The 16,841-nt window shown below is 45.5% G+C and overlaps 1 protein-coding gene across 1 annotated transcript in view; it reads right to left on the minus strand.

The window, feature by feature from the left end:
• The window catches only part of T265_02140 (hypothetical protein), a gene marked incomplete at both ends in the record, with an annotated part of 56,372 nt that overhangs the window by 27,160 nt on the left and 12,371 nt on the right, over positions 1 to 16,841 (minus strand). Inside the window, 4 exons of the mRNA XM_009166314.1 lie at positions 1,082 to 1,242; positions 3,794 to 3,904; positions 11,668 to 12,228; positions 16,543 to 16,714. Of these exons, the coding sequence (XP_009164578.1) occupies positions 1,082 to 1,242; positions 3,794 to 3,904; positions 11,668 to 12,228; positions 16,543 to 16,714 (1,005 nt within the window). The remainder of the gene's footprint in view (positions 1 to 1,081; positions 1,243 to 3,793; positions 3,905 to 11,667; positions 12,229 to 16,542; positions 16,715 to 16,841) is intronic.

Below are 16,841 nucleotides of genomic sequence, written 5' to 3' on the forward strand. Positions count from 1 at the left end.
TGGAGCAATTCAATTTGGCTTTATTGTTAACAACAGCGGAGATGTCATCCACATATCGGCAGTAATATTGCATATTCTCAATGCTAGTCTTTAAAGGGCCATTTTCAAGTTTCCTCATGAAAATGTCGGCTAGCATTGGGCCCAGTGGTGAGCCCATGGCAACGCCATCAATTTGACGGTAGGGCATGCCATTCAATGTGCATCGCAGGAGGAGTTCTCGCAATTCATTGACTGGAATAAGTAACTGAAAATTGTTTGCTTCTATGTATTTACATAGAGAGTTAATCGTTTCAGTTAAGGGGACGTTAGTGAACAGTGAAGTCACGTCCAATGCACATGAATGAACGAATCTTTCAGTTCTAGATCCTTTACTGAATCCACGAATTGAAACGTATCTCGCAAGTTGTATTGCCACATTTGTCGTCGTTTTGGTTCAAGCATTTTGACGAGCCATTGTGCGATTTGGTGATGGGGCGAGTTGTGCATGTCTACGCTTTGTTCGTGTGTTGTACTTACCATGGTCCAACTCACCTCGCCTCACACATGCACCTTGTGCTGAACACACAACTACAGCATCTTCCGCGCTGACAAGCTCAAGTCATCCTATTGGTGACCTGAACCAATTGTTCTTTGATAGGTAGCCAATGTCGTCTCTCACTCGATTTCCTCTCCACTTACACCATGCTCATTCGATTATGTTAAGTAGTGTTCTCTTAACTTTTGCAATTATATGGCCTGAAAAGACCTTACCGAAAACATGTTCGTCAACACATCTGTGTTCTTATTATAAATGGGAATCTTCGAAAATATTAGGAGGAAAATGTGATCGGATGACAAAAAGCTCAATCACCAGAGTACTCCTCCTTTGGTTGGGGCTCTTTGGGATGAATTAATCCGCTGACCTTTATGCCAGTGTGGTTACACAGTTTCGGCCCTAGGATAAAATTACAATAAACAAATTACTTCATTAAGGCATCATATGCTGACGACGACATTAAACTTACCCTAAATTCTTTGAAATAAGCCCTCGATTTGTCACTCCCAACTGCGTGGAAGTACACTAAAGCCGACAGGAACTTACCGACCTTGAAGACAAGTACTCCATTCCCGAGGCGACCTGACGTGCGAAACCCAGCAGGTTACCCACGACGGTCGACGATCTTTCCAGTTCGATTTTGTGACTATGAAGATAGCTCCGAAGGTTACCGTGCGGTGCATATTCCATCACCAGGTAGGGAGCACCTAGAAATAGGGGAATGAAAAGTCACACATGCAACTTTGCCCTGTTTAGGTGAACCTATTGCAGTGTTCAAAAACGGCGCAAGAACATCGTGTGAAAACCACCTGGATATCAGTTCAGCGGCCGTAGCTTTCAAGATGCTCTCTGTTAATATCTTACGAAGATTGATTCATCATCAAAAGAGCCAGATTCGCGAGAACCAAGCTGGGTTTCGCCCCGGCAGGGATTGGATTAATCATACCTCCACCTAGTAACAAGTGCTGGAACTGTGCCAAAGATGATCGATTTTTTCTACCTCACGTCTGCTCTTGAACCGCTTGCTCGCCATAAACTGTGGCAATGTCTGGTGATGAACAGCGTCCTTTCTAAATTCTAGTCTCTTTTAAAGACTTCACATGCCTCCTCCCGTAGACGCGTACGTGTCTACACCAGATCTCCCCTTGACATCCAGTGCTGTAAGGCACGGGTGTCTCCTGCCACCCTTCCTCTTCAACTTCATAATCGACGTGCTGCTTAAGTCTTCTTTACCTTCCCCTGACATCTTGGGAATCGAAATGCTTACCGGGCATTCGCTCAAGGAACATCGAGTGCGCCGACGATATTGCTCTTCTTGGATTGGACCCTTTAGAAACGCCAACTATTCCTAATTAACTTGAATAAATCCGCTGCACGGTTCGGTATGCACTTCGTACCTATAGAGTGTAAGGTGCTGCCGCAATGATGAGCGGGATCAAGCCCAAACCTCGTGTTTGCAAGTGAACCGATCGATGTGGCAGACAAATCCGTCTGCCTGAGCAGCTGCATAAGCCCCGGTGGACTGGAGATTGGCAAAATCACTTCTCAAATCAGGAACGCTGGGGCAGCATTCGCCAATGTGATATGACATCGACTTGACCTTCAAGAGCAGGTTGCAATGCTGCGACCCGATAATGTTTTATTTTATGGATCAGAGACGTGGCCACAGCGTGTAGAGAAATTTAAAACAAAATCGTGCAAACTGTAGCACCCTTTTGGTGCTTAACTGCCACGCCACCCGGAGGTCGCACGAGGGCTGAGATACTGCCGGGTTGCCCAAGCCTAGACAGAGGAAGTTGAGAGGCAGAGCTTTGGTTCAAATCATAAACCTTCCGTTCAGTAAATTCGCGTTCTAACCACTGAGCAACCTCGCCCCACCTAAGCCGGATTAACATCCGATACTCAAACAGCCTTCACATGCACTACCTGAAGTAAATAATTGGCACCAGCTAGATTGAATACGTCCCGGACTCGGAAGTTCTCCGACGACTAAGTTATGGCACAATCGTATCCGACCCTCTACGGTTTCCTGGAAATGTTTTTGTCGAATGGAGGGGAACAGGCAGCTTATGGAAGGTCAAACGAACACCGAAAAACGCCCCTGGTGAAAAACGGAAGCTGGAAGCTACCAACGCGGATCTCGTGAGATGGGAAGCGGAAGTACAAAACAGTAAGGCGTGCAGAAGAATGAACATTAATTAGACGATCGTCAACTTCGAGCCAGAGAGCTGAAACGTGAAGAGGCAATGGCATCTTTGGAGTTTTTAACCTGGAGGCCCAATAAGCTGGATGCGCAGCGGCTGCGGTCGTGTTGGCACAGGCCGCATTGGGCTGGTTGGCTATTGGCGGGCATAGTGACGCGTCGACGTTTCGTCAGCGAATGGAGTAAGTGCACTAGATCTGTCTTAGCTAGCTAAACTTATCAGATAACTAATCCTGTGAAGAGGCGAGAAGCGACAAAACAGATCAATATCCCTCAACACACTGAACAATTCGATGTACCAAGCCTGTGATGGTGCTACAAATGACTTCCAATGATCATCACCTTAAAGGACGATTAGGTGAAAACAGGGCTAAATACGGAATATCATGAGAGTGTATGCTGAATTCGGCTTATTAATAACGCCATCACGTCTATCCGAAGCGGTTCAACTGTTGGGCTGTTCCCGGTTGTGTCCGTAGAACCCGACCTTAAAACCTGGGACATTCAGGAGTGGGAAAAATCACCGATCAAGCGGCATACAGCTCATGAACGAAGTGCATGGATATTACACTTTGTTTTGATTGATATGATTGAATTCACCACACTAACACTGGTGATATGAACCGAGTGAATACTTGACAAATGGATGGACGGCTACCGTCGACATACTGCTTAGTGGATTCACTAGGAAAGTTCCAGTGTAACAAATTAGGAGCCGTTCTAATTATGACCTACGGTGTCACATATCATTACTATGTTACTGCTCCCAAACGTCGACGAACTCCTGTCATTTCACGGAGAGTGTTGCGCTAACTTGTGCTCCCTTCTTGTATAGAAATTTCGGTCAAACTCGAAGCTAGTTAGAAGTGCACACGAGTTGGGAAAAACGTCTGACTATCCCCGGACAGCTTGTTTCACTTGCACTGCTTCAAAATAAAGCCTCGTGGCTGAGTTGTCGCTCTCCCGTACAACATGATGGGCCCAGCCTTATGGACCAGCAAAAACGAGAAACATGAAATACAATAACTCAACCATTAGTAATTTCAATTAATTACCCTCTTGCGTGCAGACAGCGAGGAGCTGGATGATGTGTTTATGCTGTTCAAGTTGCTTCATAATGTCCATTTCTTTCAATAGATCCACAACGTCCGTTTCGGTGAAGTTCTCTGCAATATAAGAAAACAGTGGAGTATAAACATCTGGATGCTACCGGAGGCCGTTTTTCGTTCTTGCAATAGGCATTGACTTTAAATGGAATCGGACGTTTATTCTGTCTACATGGAGATCATGCGGAACTATTCTAGCGTCGCTCATTTTGGTATCGTTTAGGCTATTCCCAATCTACTGACAGAGACAACAGGTAAGTCACGTTGATATTTCCCCATCCGCTCAACTAAGCCCGTAAAAAGGTCGAATGAGTTAGCTAACTGACCTCGTTGGTCATGTCATATTCTACTTGTCGTTGGGATCATAAAGGTCATGGAGCATGTTCAGAGCGATTGACAGCGTAGATCAACAGAAAATACTATGGTATAGCAAGACAAACCAGCTTCATAGGCCGGAGCAACTCAAGTGGGTGTAAAATTAATTGTACCAATGAATAGAACCCACCGATTCGTAATCATTTACTTAAAACTATGTGAAGGAGTCCACATCGAACAAACTGTTACAGTGTGGGTCAAACGGTGAAAAAGGCATATGGACGTGTTCTGATGAACACTAGGAGGGCTGTGGTCCTTTATGGCCGCAGAGTGCAATTCAACACCTACACCTCTGAGATCATGTGAGGGAGATCAGGAAGTATCAGAGCCATGGACTGTTAAAGAACTCTACACCACTGAGGTTGTCGATTCCTCCTGTGAATCAACGGCGATCAGCGGTTTTCTTTTGCGTTACGACTATTCATGAGCAGAGTTATCTGTGCCTGTTTATTATAACGACGCTTCGTTTCCTTGCTGCTAGTTTCCCCGGGTTTTGCTCCTACTCAAGGTCTGCTTAGTCTCTTGTAACTGATGTCAGTATTTTGTCGCCTGTCCGTTGTAGCTTGCAAGTTCGTGTCAGCCCTGTCTATTTTCGAGTGTCCGCTCTGACGCGCGAGGATCGAATTCCGAGCTCCTCGGACGGTACACGAGCGTGTTGTCCACCAAACCGGTGCTCCAAGAGACTCTATTTTTGTGCTACCTTTATACCGCATCTACCAGGTAGCTTTTGTTGAGACTTGTTTTAAACGGACCTAAGTGCAACCCGATTCGGCACGTGACACGAGTTGCTGCATCGCGCCGTCAGCCAAAGACAGTTTCTTACCTCCCAAACGTACTGACTGTTTTCTGCGCCATTATCTCTCTATAAGGCCAGTTTACACTAACTCACTGTCCATATCTTCATACCTGTACATCATCTGCTGCCGCACTGACCATTTTTCTGCTCCTGCCGATTGTGCTAATATTGATTGGACGCTTTACTTCATTCACGATGTTTGCTAATCAGTCTGTCCATCGAACCAGTTCTCGACATTTCTCACTACATCATCTACTGCCCTCACCCATCTGTGGTCGGGTGACCCACCTAACTGTGCACTGATGGATTATCCTCGACAGGGGACGAAACGTTCACAAGCTGACTACCAAGATTGGTGAACAAATCAATGGCCACCTGACCGGCCGCCAGTGCTTGGAAATAGCCGAGGCCCGCACGCATTATTCGATCAAAACCTGATGAGTTGTTGATTCACCTTTACATAATTACCTGTGAATCGACTTAATGATAATATTAAGTAGATGGAAATGACAATAAACTAAATATACCAAAGTCATTGGAGTATATGTCCGCCTGCAGTCCGTAGGGTAGTTTCTGTAGCATCATCAGGCCCAGAACATGGGTGGGTGAAACCGCGAAGGACCAACTGTAGTCATCTTCAGTCAATGCTCTCCAAGCTTGACTGTTGGCTTGCAAACATTTTGGCACCAAGAGAGGGGACACCTGAGCTATTCCCGCACTTCCTCTGGCTTTCCGAAGAGTAGTGTTTGTGACTGCAAGGTGACTGGTTGTTTGGAGACGAAACGTCTGCAAGCCATTTGCCAAGCTCGGCGAACTGACCAACTGCCATCTGACCAACAGCCAATAAACTCACCCAAACTTTAAATATTTGGATATGTTACACAGAACTGTTCTGCAGTTTGCCAAATAGATTTCGATTTCCAGTACATTGTTTAAACACTAAACCGTTTTCTCCACTAGGGTGTAGGTCAGCACTAAAGTAAGCAATAAAGTGGCCGCATCGCAAGTGATGTACGAAATCCCTAAAGACTAAAGCTGTCCGCGACAAACTTACAGGCAAACCATATCTACACCAAGCAACATGCGTGGATTTTATGGCCAGAGTCATGTTCGGTGGTACTGAAACTTTGTCGCACTGAAAAAGTGTAGTAGCAAGCTTATCGTCAGATCTACCGAACTTCCTTTCGTGAATTACATACCGTTTAGGACTTTTTCCCGAGAAATTGGTTTTCAAATGTTTCGTCACCATGTGAGCAAATGTTGTCAGTGCGCGGTCTATGTTAAAGACGCCTACCTGCATGGTGATGGAACGTTAGTAGGCCGATTGCCGAGCTCAGCGAACTGCTACTGACATTTAAACCTATCATCATGGAATTTCATGTGGCATGAACTGATTCTGACTAAAGCTTCCACAGGCCGTCCAATCCTAGCAGGTTTTAACTGAAATAGAGGTAGGTAGGTAGAGGCTTGTTGGTTGTTGATCAGATGGCTGTTGATCTATTCGCCGAGCTTGGCAATTGGCTTCCAAAAGTTTGCAAGCCAATTGCCAAGCTCGGCGAACAGATCAACAGCCATCTGATCAACAACCAATAAAATCACCCGAGCTACCAATATTTCACCACATTACCAGGTGGAGGCTTGGTTGGATCCCAAAAAGCTCAGCCACACGAGCATTTTGGATTTTCTTAACGGAATATTACTTGTAAACTCCTCGACATTAGACAACCAGTTCCACACTTCCTAAGGCTCATCAGATAGACACAGTCCGTGAATACCCGTCAACCTTATGTTCTTGAGAATCATCGGGTGACCTTAGAGGGATCAGTCACGTGACCTTTTAATCAACAGCTTCAGGCTGTCACATCGGGAAACCACGTTCCCCGACCAGCTGGTGAGGCTGGTTACTTTGACCTCAGACGTGATTATTGATCTAACCAGATGTAAGCCAATTCAGACAATCGTTTGACTACTGATGTTCCATATTTCTACGCCCACCTGGTGAGTTTCAATAAGAACTCGAGCGTCCGTGTGGCTCAGCTTCTCTGGATCGGACAAGACCTTTACCATGAACATCCGGTGAAATTCCAAGCTCATGGCTCGGCCTGGGGCTAGACAGGCAAAAATTTCTGATCATCCACCCATAAGTAGTCAGATGATTCAATGAATCTATACCTGACTGGACCAAGAATCATACCTAAAACATCTGAGAATTCTTCGCCAAATAAGTTATGGTATATGGAATATCATTTTTCTTAGTAGAAATTGTTGCACCCAGGAATGAATGTAATCGACCATTTTAAAGTTGTAAATTTCACCGTTTTTCTAACGTTTACCAGTGCACATCACTTTGCGACTGCTTCTCATTTGAGGATGAGCCAAACCGTGGGTACTCAAGTTAGGTGTTCCAATTCAAAGAAAATTTTAAACATTTGGGGGTGTATTTAATTTCCACAAACAACCGCATTTAGAAAGCGTAAAAAACGGATAAGCAAAACGATGCTAGAAGAGATAAGATAGCCCAACGATCAGCCTTAATCGGGGGCGATCTATCACAAAAATATGAGAAATTGGATCATAAAAGGCAGGAAAGATTCACGATACGTACAAGTGCGGGCAGACAATAATCTAACTTTGAACCGTATCCTACGAACAGCAATCGCTTCTGAAAAACAGGTATCAGGCACATAGAAGAACTCTGAAATAAAAAGGCAGTGATGTCGTGTTTGCTGATCGAAAAGTCTGCAAGCAGAGTTCTGGGAATAGCAGTCAGGACATGTTTCAGTGACCGTGCTGAGGTAGCAGTGTTCTACCCAACGAGGGCACTAGTAATAGTATTTAATATTGAGATATAACCCATGGCGACATCGTCCGCATAGTTGGACTGGATGGCGGAAAAGAAACAGAAATAATGGAGACCACCACGGAATATCACTGTCAGTGAAACTAATATGGTCGTCTGGTCCACCAGGTTGAGCGTTGGAACAAGTGTCGCGAATTGTTCCTTAAAAATAAAAATGCTCTGACGGTTTTGCACCAAGCACCGCTAACGTGCGGCTACGTTTTTGTGCTAAAGGCATTGGTCGAGGAGACTAACCGTCCTCTTGTCCTAGGTGCTCTGGCGGTATCCCAGCCCACGTACAACCATACCTCCCTCCCCTTACTCTGTCGCTTGCGAGTTCTTCATAGGGAATTCTGTAGGAATGAGAGATTGGTCCGTCGCCCATTGCTGTTAGCAGCAGTACCTACGCTTAACTCTGACACTACGGTTGCCTCCCCCTACTTACTCTGTCGCTTGCGAGTTCTTCATAGGGAATTCTGTAGGAATGAGAGATTGGTCCGTCGCCCATTGCTGTTAGCAGCAGTACCTACGCTTAACTCTGACACTACGGTTGCAAACATGTCGAAATCATTCGTCCAACCCGTCGATCAGTAAATCCGGCAGCCTTCAACGTTCGGACACCGAGACGAGATTGACAACAACTTGTTCTGGCTTTTACGGTGAACTCGCCTTCTACTGGTGTGTGTCGGCTTTATAAAGGAGATTCCATGCCAAAATACGATTGTGGAACTGATATCCCCATCGGTTTATTCTCACTCCCACTTGCGTACGTTTCGTGATTTACAAGCTGTAGTGGCTGGTTCAGGCAACCTCAAACACAGACAGACCATATCACCATTAGCTATGAGTGGCGTCAATCACTTACAGTTTGTCGCTCATTTTGGAACACCTATGGAGATTCTGACCGCGCGCTTGCCTGTTGCTGCTTCTCTCTGCGCTTTTCGGGGACGCGCAAAATACGCACGCCTCGCCCGAGAAGCTTTCGAAGCCTAGTGGGAAGCAAACTTACCAAAACTAAATTCTCTTTCGGAAAATCCAACTTCTAGTGTCAACACTTGTTGAAAAGTACTATCACCAACCCTGAAAGGTGCTGGAGGACTTGCTTGTGAAAGGACGCGATCAAACACACATAAGCGCTGGATCTTGAGCAACATTAAAATTGCCCGAGGCTTGGACATGTAATTCTCCTAGTCGAGAATACAATACCACTCGACGAATTGTCAGGATTCAGATGAAAAAGAACATCTACGCAGATCGATAGGCTTGGTGGACCCAAAAAACTGAGAAGATAGAGAAGGCCAGAAACCCTGTGAATATGCGTAAGCTACTCTCGCCGATGCGCGCGACAGTCCGAGAGACCTCACCGATAAAAGCGCCTCGCCCACTTCTAAAATGAAGAATGCCCAACTCATCAGGTTCATCACTGGACAACAATTCGACAGGCCACCTGCAGTTTCTCAGCCGGATTCCCAACCTGTAACGCAGCCCTGGACTGTGAATACCAAAACCCCAAAAGCTTCGGAAATAAGCGAATAATTTTCGCCCCTTAAGCGTCATGGAGCTCCAAGTTATATGACAAACTCTCACCCTCTCTGGTCAAAGATTGAAGTGAAACACCCAGTCGGTGTTTGTTCACCACATTTGCCTCTGTCTGGGCAAAAGAGACCGTCCCAGCCAACTGGGGTGAGTCGATAGTGGTACCCATTTTCGAAACGGCGATTGCAGTGAGTGTGGTAATCACAGGAATTACCTTGAACCTCACCGTAACCAGACTCTTCGCGTCGTTCATTTTACATTGCCATACGAGGGCGCGCAAAGACGGGACCCGAGAACAGCAAGCAGGATTCCGGCAAGGAAGGGGCCGTGTGGACCACATCTTCGCACTCCATCAACGGCATGCGTGTGGATGCCTCAGAAATTTGGCATTTCTTGAGTTCAAGAACGCGTGAGCATGAGCACGTGAAAGTGATGAGGAACTATCCAAAAGCTGTCCTACAAACAGTGATGTTCGACAACAAATCCGCTCTCTCCATTTTGGTTTGATTTCTCATTGATGAAATGATGCGGCGGATCTTGAAGGTTTCTGAAAACCTGGCATCTTTCCGAGCGAATCTTGTCGACCTGGAACTAGTTAGGAAGTTGGTGAAGACTTGGACCACCCGCTAAGGGTTTCGCCTACTTTGGGGCCCAGTAAATAGGCACAGTCCCTGAATTACTATCAATATTACTCTTCACTCGTTTGAGGGAAACGCGGGGACTAGGGCTACCTGATTAGCCCCAAAAAGACTGAAACTGGTAACTGTCCGTTCAAGAGCTTTCTGTCGCCTTCCAATTAGCAGCAAATCAAGTAAAAAAGCCTTCCAATTAGCAGCAAATCAAGTAAAAAAGCCTTCCATTCATCAGTTAAGCTGGATGATCGGAAGGCATAACACGCGCATGCATGAAATGTAGCCGGTCCTGAGTAGACATTAACTCGGATGAACAACCGCTTCGACCAAATGAGCGTGTGCATGGTTGAAACCACCAATTTCGAGTGGCGTTTGCGCACGGAGGAAGTTTTCACTTCAGTTTCAAAAGTCAGGTGGTATAGTGAACTGTAGTGAAAATGCACAATATCCGCAAAGGAGATAGTAACGCAAAGAACACTAATGTCAAGCCACGTACGAACAAATACAACCTCATGGTAGGCCTCAATGACCGGTCAGCGGTACACGACCAGTTTTTCATGAATGAGCTTCACCCGCTTGACCTGACGTCACCCGATGGTGGACGAACGAATACTGATGATGGTTGAATGTTCAGCTAAGCTTGAGAATTTGCTCAAAAACGTTTCGCCACCAATCGAAGCAAAAACCTAATTTAACCAATAGCCCCAGTAACTGAACTACTGATATTCTGATGATCGTTCACGTAGATTGTGCATATACATGTGGTTTCGAGGACACTATAGCAACAGGCGCATAGCGAAAATAAGGGCACAATAAGACTGGCGATAAAAGTTCGTCTCGAGACTAGAGCTGATACGTAAGTGGGGCTAAACCAGGCAGATGTTAAACGATATTCGATGCATGGCTTTTCAGCACAATTTTCTTTGGCCTGCAGGGCTTTAGGGATGCCACCTTACTAACCTTACACGAACATCAACTGACACGAAGATGTCACAAAAGCAACCATCATTTAAAGACACAAAACACAAGCGGAAAAGAGCGATCGTGGTGGCCCCTGGTAAGGGCCACGGAACGGTTCCTTAACATTATAAAGTTTCTACTGAATTCGCATAGTTTTATAAGAGCCATCATTATCAGCGGAGTGGACGCTCCAAGAAGGGGGCACTTTATCCACTCAGCCATCCACTCATTGCATCTCCATATGCGTGCACTGCACGGGGTGGATGTTCGGACAACTGGGCGGAACGCGAGTGTTTTGAAGAGGCGCGCGCCGTCGGGCGTTATCACAGTTTTCGACAGTCAGTCAGTCGTTATCCTGTTGTGCATCACGGGGCCTCCTACGGCTATCTTGGTAGCTATGTTCCAAAAATAGAAACATGTTCTGTTGGAGGTAAACAGATGGCTAGCATCACCAACCAAACAGAAACGGATAAGTATATGTGTCCCACAGGCCTGCTTTTTGGAATGTCCAGATGCGGTCTGGGAATCCCAAGTTTCCAAGGCTGTTGTTCTGAAGCTGGTCAGCGCACCATGTAGGAAAGAGTCAGCGACAGCGTAGTCCTAGCAATAGCACAAAAAGTGACAGATGATCCAGTACCAACCGACCAACACACTTTAAAGGCTCGAAAATATTTAGTCTCCTTACCTCTCAGAGTTTTCACAGCAACCGGTACCCATTCGGTAGGTCGATTGGGTAGGTCTCGAGCCATCCCTCTATAAACCACACCAAAAGCACCTCCTCCAAGATAGGAACCACGGATGAGCGAGGCACGTGGTAATTCGTAATCTTTATCCGGTTTGATGGTGAAACGATTCTCAAAACGATCATTGAGCAACATTTCCTGTCTCATGTCAACCGGCGTTCCTTCTGTGCCACCAACCTTGCGGCCGCCCCAAAGTACTTGAATATGCCTTAGTTGTGCCAGAAGGTAAGTTTTGAATGTTACTTTGGCCACCTCATCTTCGAATTGAACCTCCGGTAGGATCACAGACTTTGCAATGTGATGGGGTGCATACATCGAGAAATCTGTGCCACCACTGCTGGGCAAGCCGTCCAAGCCGCTGTACGCCGGATGATGCACCAGAATTCGCTTTCGAACGGTGGGGGTGCTCCGCAAGTAATTGCATCCGAGGAAAATGACCGTAGCAAGCGGGAATGATAGCGCAACAGCAAGCGGAATCCCAATTTTCCAAATAAGCGAATGATCTGAAAATACAAACATGGGGAAATACAGCGGTACGAAAACTGTCGAAGAGGTAAAATCAGTCTTCCTCTGGTCTACGGGTAACGAGAAAAAGTTAGGCACGCCAAGCCGATGAAATAAAAACACGATTGACTAGTCCCTCTATTGTCATTCATGGATAACCCTGGTTAGGAGCTGTAGTCTGTATGTCAGAGAACCGCGTGCCTCGCAGAGCTTATTCTATCCAGCTTTGTGGTGAGTGGAAACTACCAGGACAGACAGTCTATCAACTGGCGACGAATTATGAACAGTAGATTCAATCGGGTTGACAAATTCCACCTTCCTAAACAGGGACCCAGATCACCAGAGGTTACTGGTACTGGCTCAAGCACGAAGTCAATAATCAAAGCTACCACCCTGAATGTGCACTACCCAGTCGCCCGTTTCTTCAACTAGAATGATGCCACATCAACTAACCGATTATGCTATCGCATCTAATGACTGGTAATCCCCCCTGCTCTCCGTTTCTCAGTGACCGGAGCTATAGCAGCAGGAACCAACGTACCTTTAGCATATGTTTTATACCTGTTAAACTGAAATGGACTACTTTGTGTCAACATGTGACCCATAGACAATCTGGACGGAACACTGAAACAAGTCGACATAAAAAACCCTATCTGTCGCATTAGCTCTATAATTTATATCCCACGCACTTCATATGCTTTATACAATCTTGCATTATCCTATATCAGCACCTGTATCCATTTTTCGAAATAGTTAAAGCCCGTTTTCCAGGCGTTCACCATTTTGATGCAAAACAATAAACTACGGTGGTCAGTCAGATGTGAAACTTTTTCTGGTTTCCAGCTGTCGTGTCAGTTGATGGAAGCACAACGGCTGAGATACTGACAGGTTACTCAAGTTCAGGTGGGAGCAGTCAAGACTCCTGCGTTGGATTTGAACCACGGATCTTCTGGACGTCGTCGCAACTCGCACAAGTGCACCTAAGTTCCCAGTGACTTACCACACCTCTGCAAAATAGACCAACATTGGTATTTTTCAGAGGATATTGAGGATATTGACCCCTCGTATGAATTTCATAAGAGGCCAGACTTTGGTATCCCTCGGATATCCAAATGTCATTGGTTTCGAGTTGATTCAGAAAAAGTTGCTCAGTTAGTAGACCGGAAAGCGGGAGGTCGCGGGCTTGGGTGCCATCTAAGGACTCTGTCCTTTCGTTTGCATTGTCACACTAACGTCAACGAAGGACATCAACTGTGATTCATTAGATAGAGATATGGGGTGTTAATATGAACGCATTTCGAATTCCGTGACGTCGAGCAGTGTCCACAGTTCATTTGGTAGAGCGCTCTCTGGACAAGTCGGAGGTCGCGGTTCGAGTCCGATTCTACATTTTGATTGAGATTTCCCGATACATCGTTTTCACGTCCTGTCACCAAATACCTAAACGTACGACCCATGAAGCTTGTAATCTACCAATAAACATACATTGTATTATAAGTAATCTAAAGCACCCTCTGTTTACACAGAACGATACGCGATGAGATTAAGCGAGAACATTGGGAACACCATCGTGTGAGATCGAAAAACTGTTACACATGAGGAAACTCGTCACTTTCTTGAAGTGAAATACAGAGATGGAACCAAGTTTTCCAATGATAAAAGCGTACTCAAGAGCGTCAAGTTGACCCTTTTTGGCTACGAGGCGTTATCCGGAGTAGTCGAACTTGATCCCGAGTGGTTTATCGCTTTGCGGTCACCAGGTCGTCCGTATCATTAGAATGTTTGCTTATTTCGATCAACCAATACCTCAGTTTTCAGAATGGCACGCCCTTCATCCAGAACAGAATAGCCACTTTCTGAGAATTGTCTAAAACCATTCACCTATCTCAAACATTATTAACGGAAAGCTAGCGAATACGGCCACAGCACTCCCCTGTAGGTGGGAACGGATGTCACGTGTGGCGCTTGCGATATTTTTAAACCAGAACGGGCGACCTGCTTTCGGTTGTTTTCGGTAAATACCCCTGTTCCTGTATCGTTCGGCTGTAGCACCAGTTCGGCGTCTAGTTACTGTATCACCCGAAAGGAACACGAGGGCTGAGATGATGCCAGATTAACCAAGCTTAGACAGCAGTTGGTAATACAACTATTCTCAGGTAGAAAGTGAAGCACAGGCAATTATCGAATCATTGAGGAGATGGTGTCATTGACCCGTTGGAGCTGCTTTTAAGCTCGTCCCAGATCAGCGCTTCGTCGCTTTCACATACGATTTGAAACGTAACAGTAAGATTAACAATGAAAAGGTTGAACGATGGAGAAGAGTTACTTACCTATATTTTCTATCTCGTCTACCGAACAGACATTTTTATAGCTGTGACCCTGTAACGCAGAATCTGTTCTTCCATTTTCTCAAACCTTCGGGGATCATTGCTCCACCCGGTGCCATTCGCACAGCCTAGTTTGTGCGTCCTATCAATTTACCCCACTCGATCGACAAATTCAGATCCACAATTTCGAACTGCCCTATCTGTACCGAGCTAAACTCTTCAATCTTCTGTTCAATAAGTGCTTAACGATCTAAGCTACTTAGCCATTAGAGCGGCTCAGTGTTGATTTTAGGAGGTCCTTACCGTCAGACATCAATACTTCCTTATAACTGTCAAGTATGAACACTTCCGATTTACTTTTGCGTGCTGAGATACTACTTCCTAAAACGATCATTCACTGTTCTTGTTAACCGTTTTACCTACTCTTACATCTATTCCGAGAGAGTCTGTCATTTTTGTCCACGAAATTAGGTAACTTTCCGCATACAAATGGGATAAAGATCAGCGGACACAAGACAGATCGAGTAACCGAACAGCACCTTGTGGAAAACTTTTACATTGACCCCAGAATCTTACGATCTAACGGTCGAACACTAGAAGTATATTAGCGAAATGCGCTGCACGGAGTAAAACTTGTGTACATTGATAAATGTAACGCCCCACGAGACTTTTCCAGTAGAACCGTGAGTTGACATCTGGCCCCACACCTCCACGTTGGCCCATTACTGCCAGTTCTAAGCTGATGAAATCAGATGTACGGCTCTGAAAATACGAACAAGTTGTCGGCGAAGCGGAAACCCTATAATGCGACCCACAATGAGCGCATTTTCGAATCCCATAAAGGAGGAAAGAACCTGTGTCGCAAAACCGCGTTCCTACTACAGGGTTCGGCACAACTGTGCGTTCGCCGAAACCAGCCTCTTCGCCGTCAGAGGCACAAGACGATCATGATCCAACAATCTTTCGATATCAGCTCACAGTGAATTCTCAGCAAACAACCTGTCCACCCGTATCAATTTGGAAACAGAGACACTTAGTCAACCTGTCACTTGTCTCATTTATTCAACTCCACATGAATTCATCCAGTGAAGTGGCTACTAATCATTGCCCTTTTTTCTACTTACAAATCCACTGTGACCATGGTAACAAATACGTCCGGCCTACATAGCAAACAGTGGCTCTACCAGGAAGTTGCTGCCCGGGATGAATGTTATAGTAGCGCTCCAGTTTCAATCCGATGAGCCTCATAAGTCTTACTCATTTTGTGATCTCATAAATAAATATCTGTACTCATTTCTAAGGACGAGCAAAGCCTGACTTTCAGGTGCCCAATCTGTTGCTCTAATTACATTCCCAATTCACAAAACTACCGAATGCTGACATCTGGTATTTAATCGTAAAAAAATAAAGCCACACAAGAAAACATTGCGCATTCGTGACTGGTGTACAATCTGGTGACAAGTTGTTTCGGTCATCCGCCTGAGCATCACATTCCTAGACGAAATACAAATCAACCTTACGAGTTGACTTGCGTGTCGTCTTCTGCAGAGAATGTGAAAAAAAGATTTACATCTTTCAGCGTCATTCCGCCAAAATACCACGGATCTGCCCCTGATTTTCTGGTCTATCCGGAAAGAATAATGTCCAGAACGTTGAATAGGTCAGACACTGAATTCAAAGATTGCTCAAATCTGTTTCAATCTGTAATATCCGTCCTGTCCGCTGGTCTTTTGAAACTACGGGGAGAATGCCGTGTTACTTCAGTCAGCAACTAACATATTGGTGACTGAATCAGTGTTTTCAAAGAACAAAAGCCGACGAGCAGACAGCGAGCCACGAACCATGGTTGTACTTCCCTTCGTGTCGTTACGAATGAACACCGTTGGCCAATTACATCCCGGCGGATTTTTAACCAGTTAGACTGATAAAACTGCACAATAGGGGATGTGAGAGATATCGTACATTGCCTTACTACAGGTTACTTACCGAGTTCACAGTCCGATCTAACCTTGAGGCGTGTGTACCGATAGCTGTGATCTCCCTTGTAGCTCACGTAGCACAAATAGATACCTGCATCTTCCGGCTGTAAAGACGTCAGGTTCACGGTGTAATGGGACTCCGTTTGTGAACCAGAACCCACTGGATACATTGTACCGTTCTGTGGAAAAAAAGAAAATCTCGTTGTGAGTCGCTGAAAGAGGTAACAAACTGTGTGGGATGAATTGAGAAGCAATAAGCTAACTAAGCCAACTTAATTCTCTCCAATGCCACGCGCAGCATTAGCT

Source organism: Opisthorchis viverrini (assembly GCF_000715545.1).
Source record: "Opisthorchis viverrini unplaced genomic scaffold opera_v5_25, whole genome shotgun sequence".
Lineage (NCBI taxonomy): Eukaryota > Metazoa > Platyhelminthes > Trematoda > Opisthorchiida > Opisthorchiidae > Opisthorchis > Opisthorchis viverrini.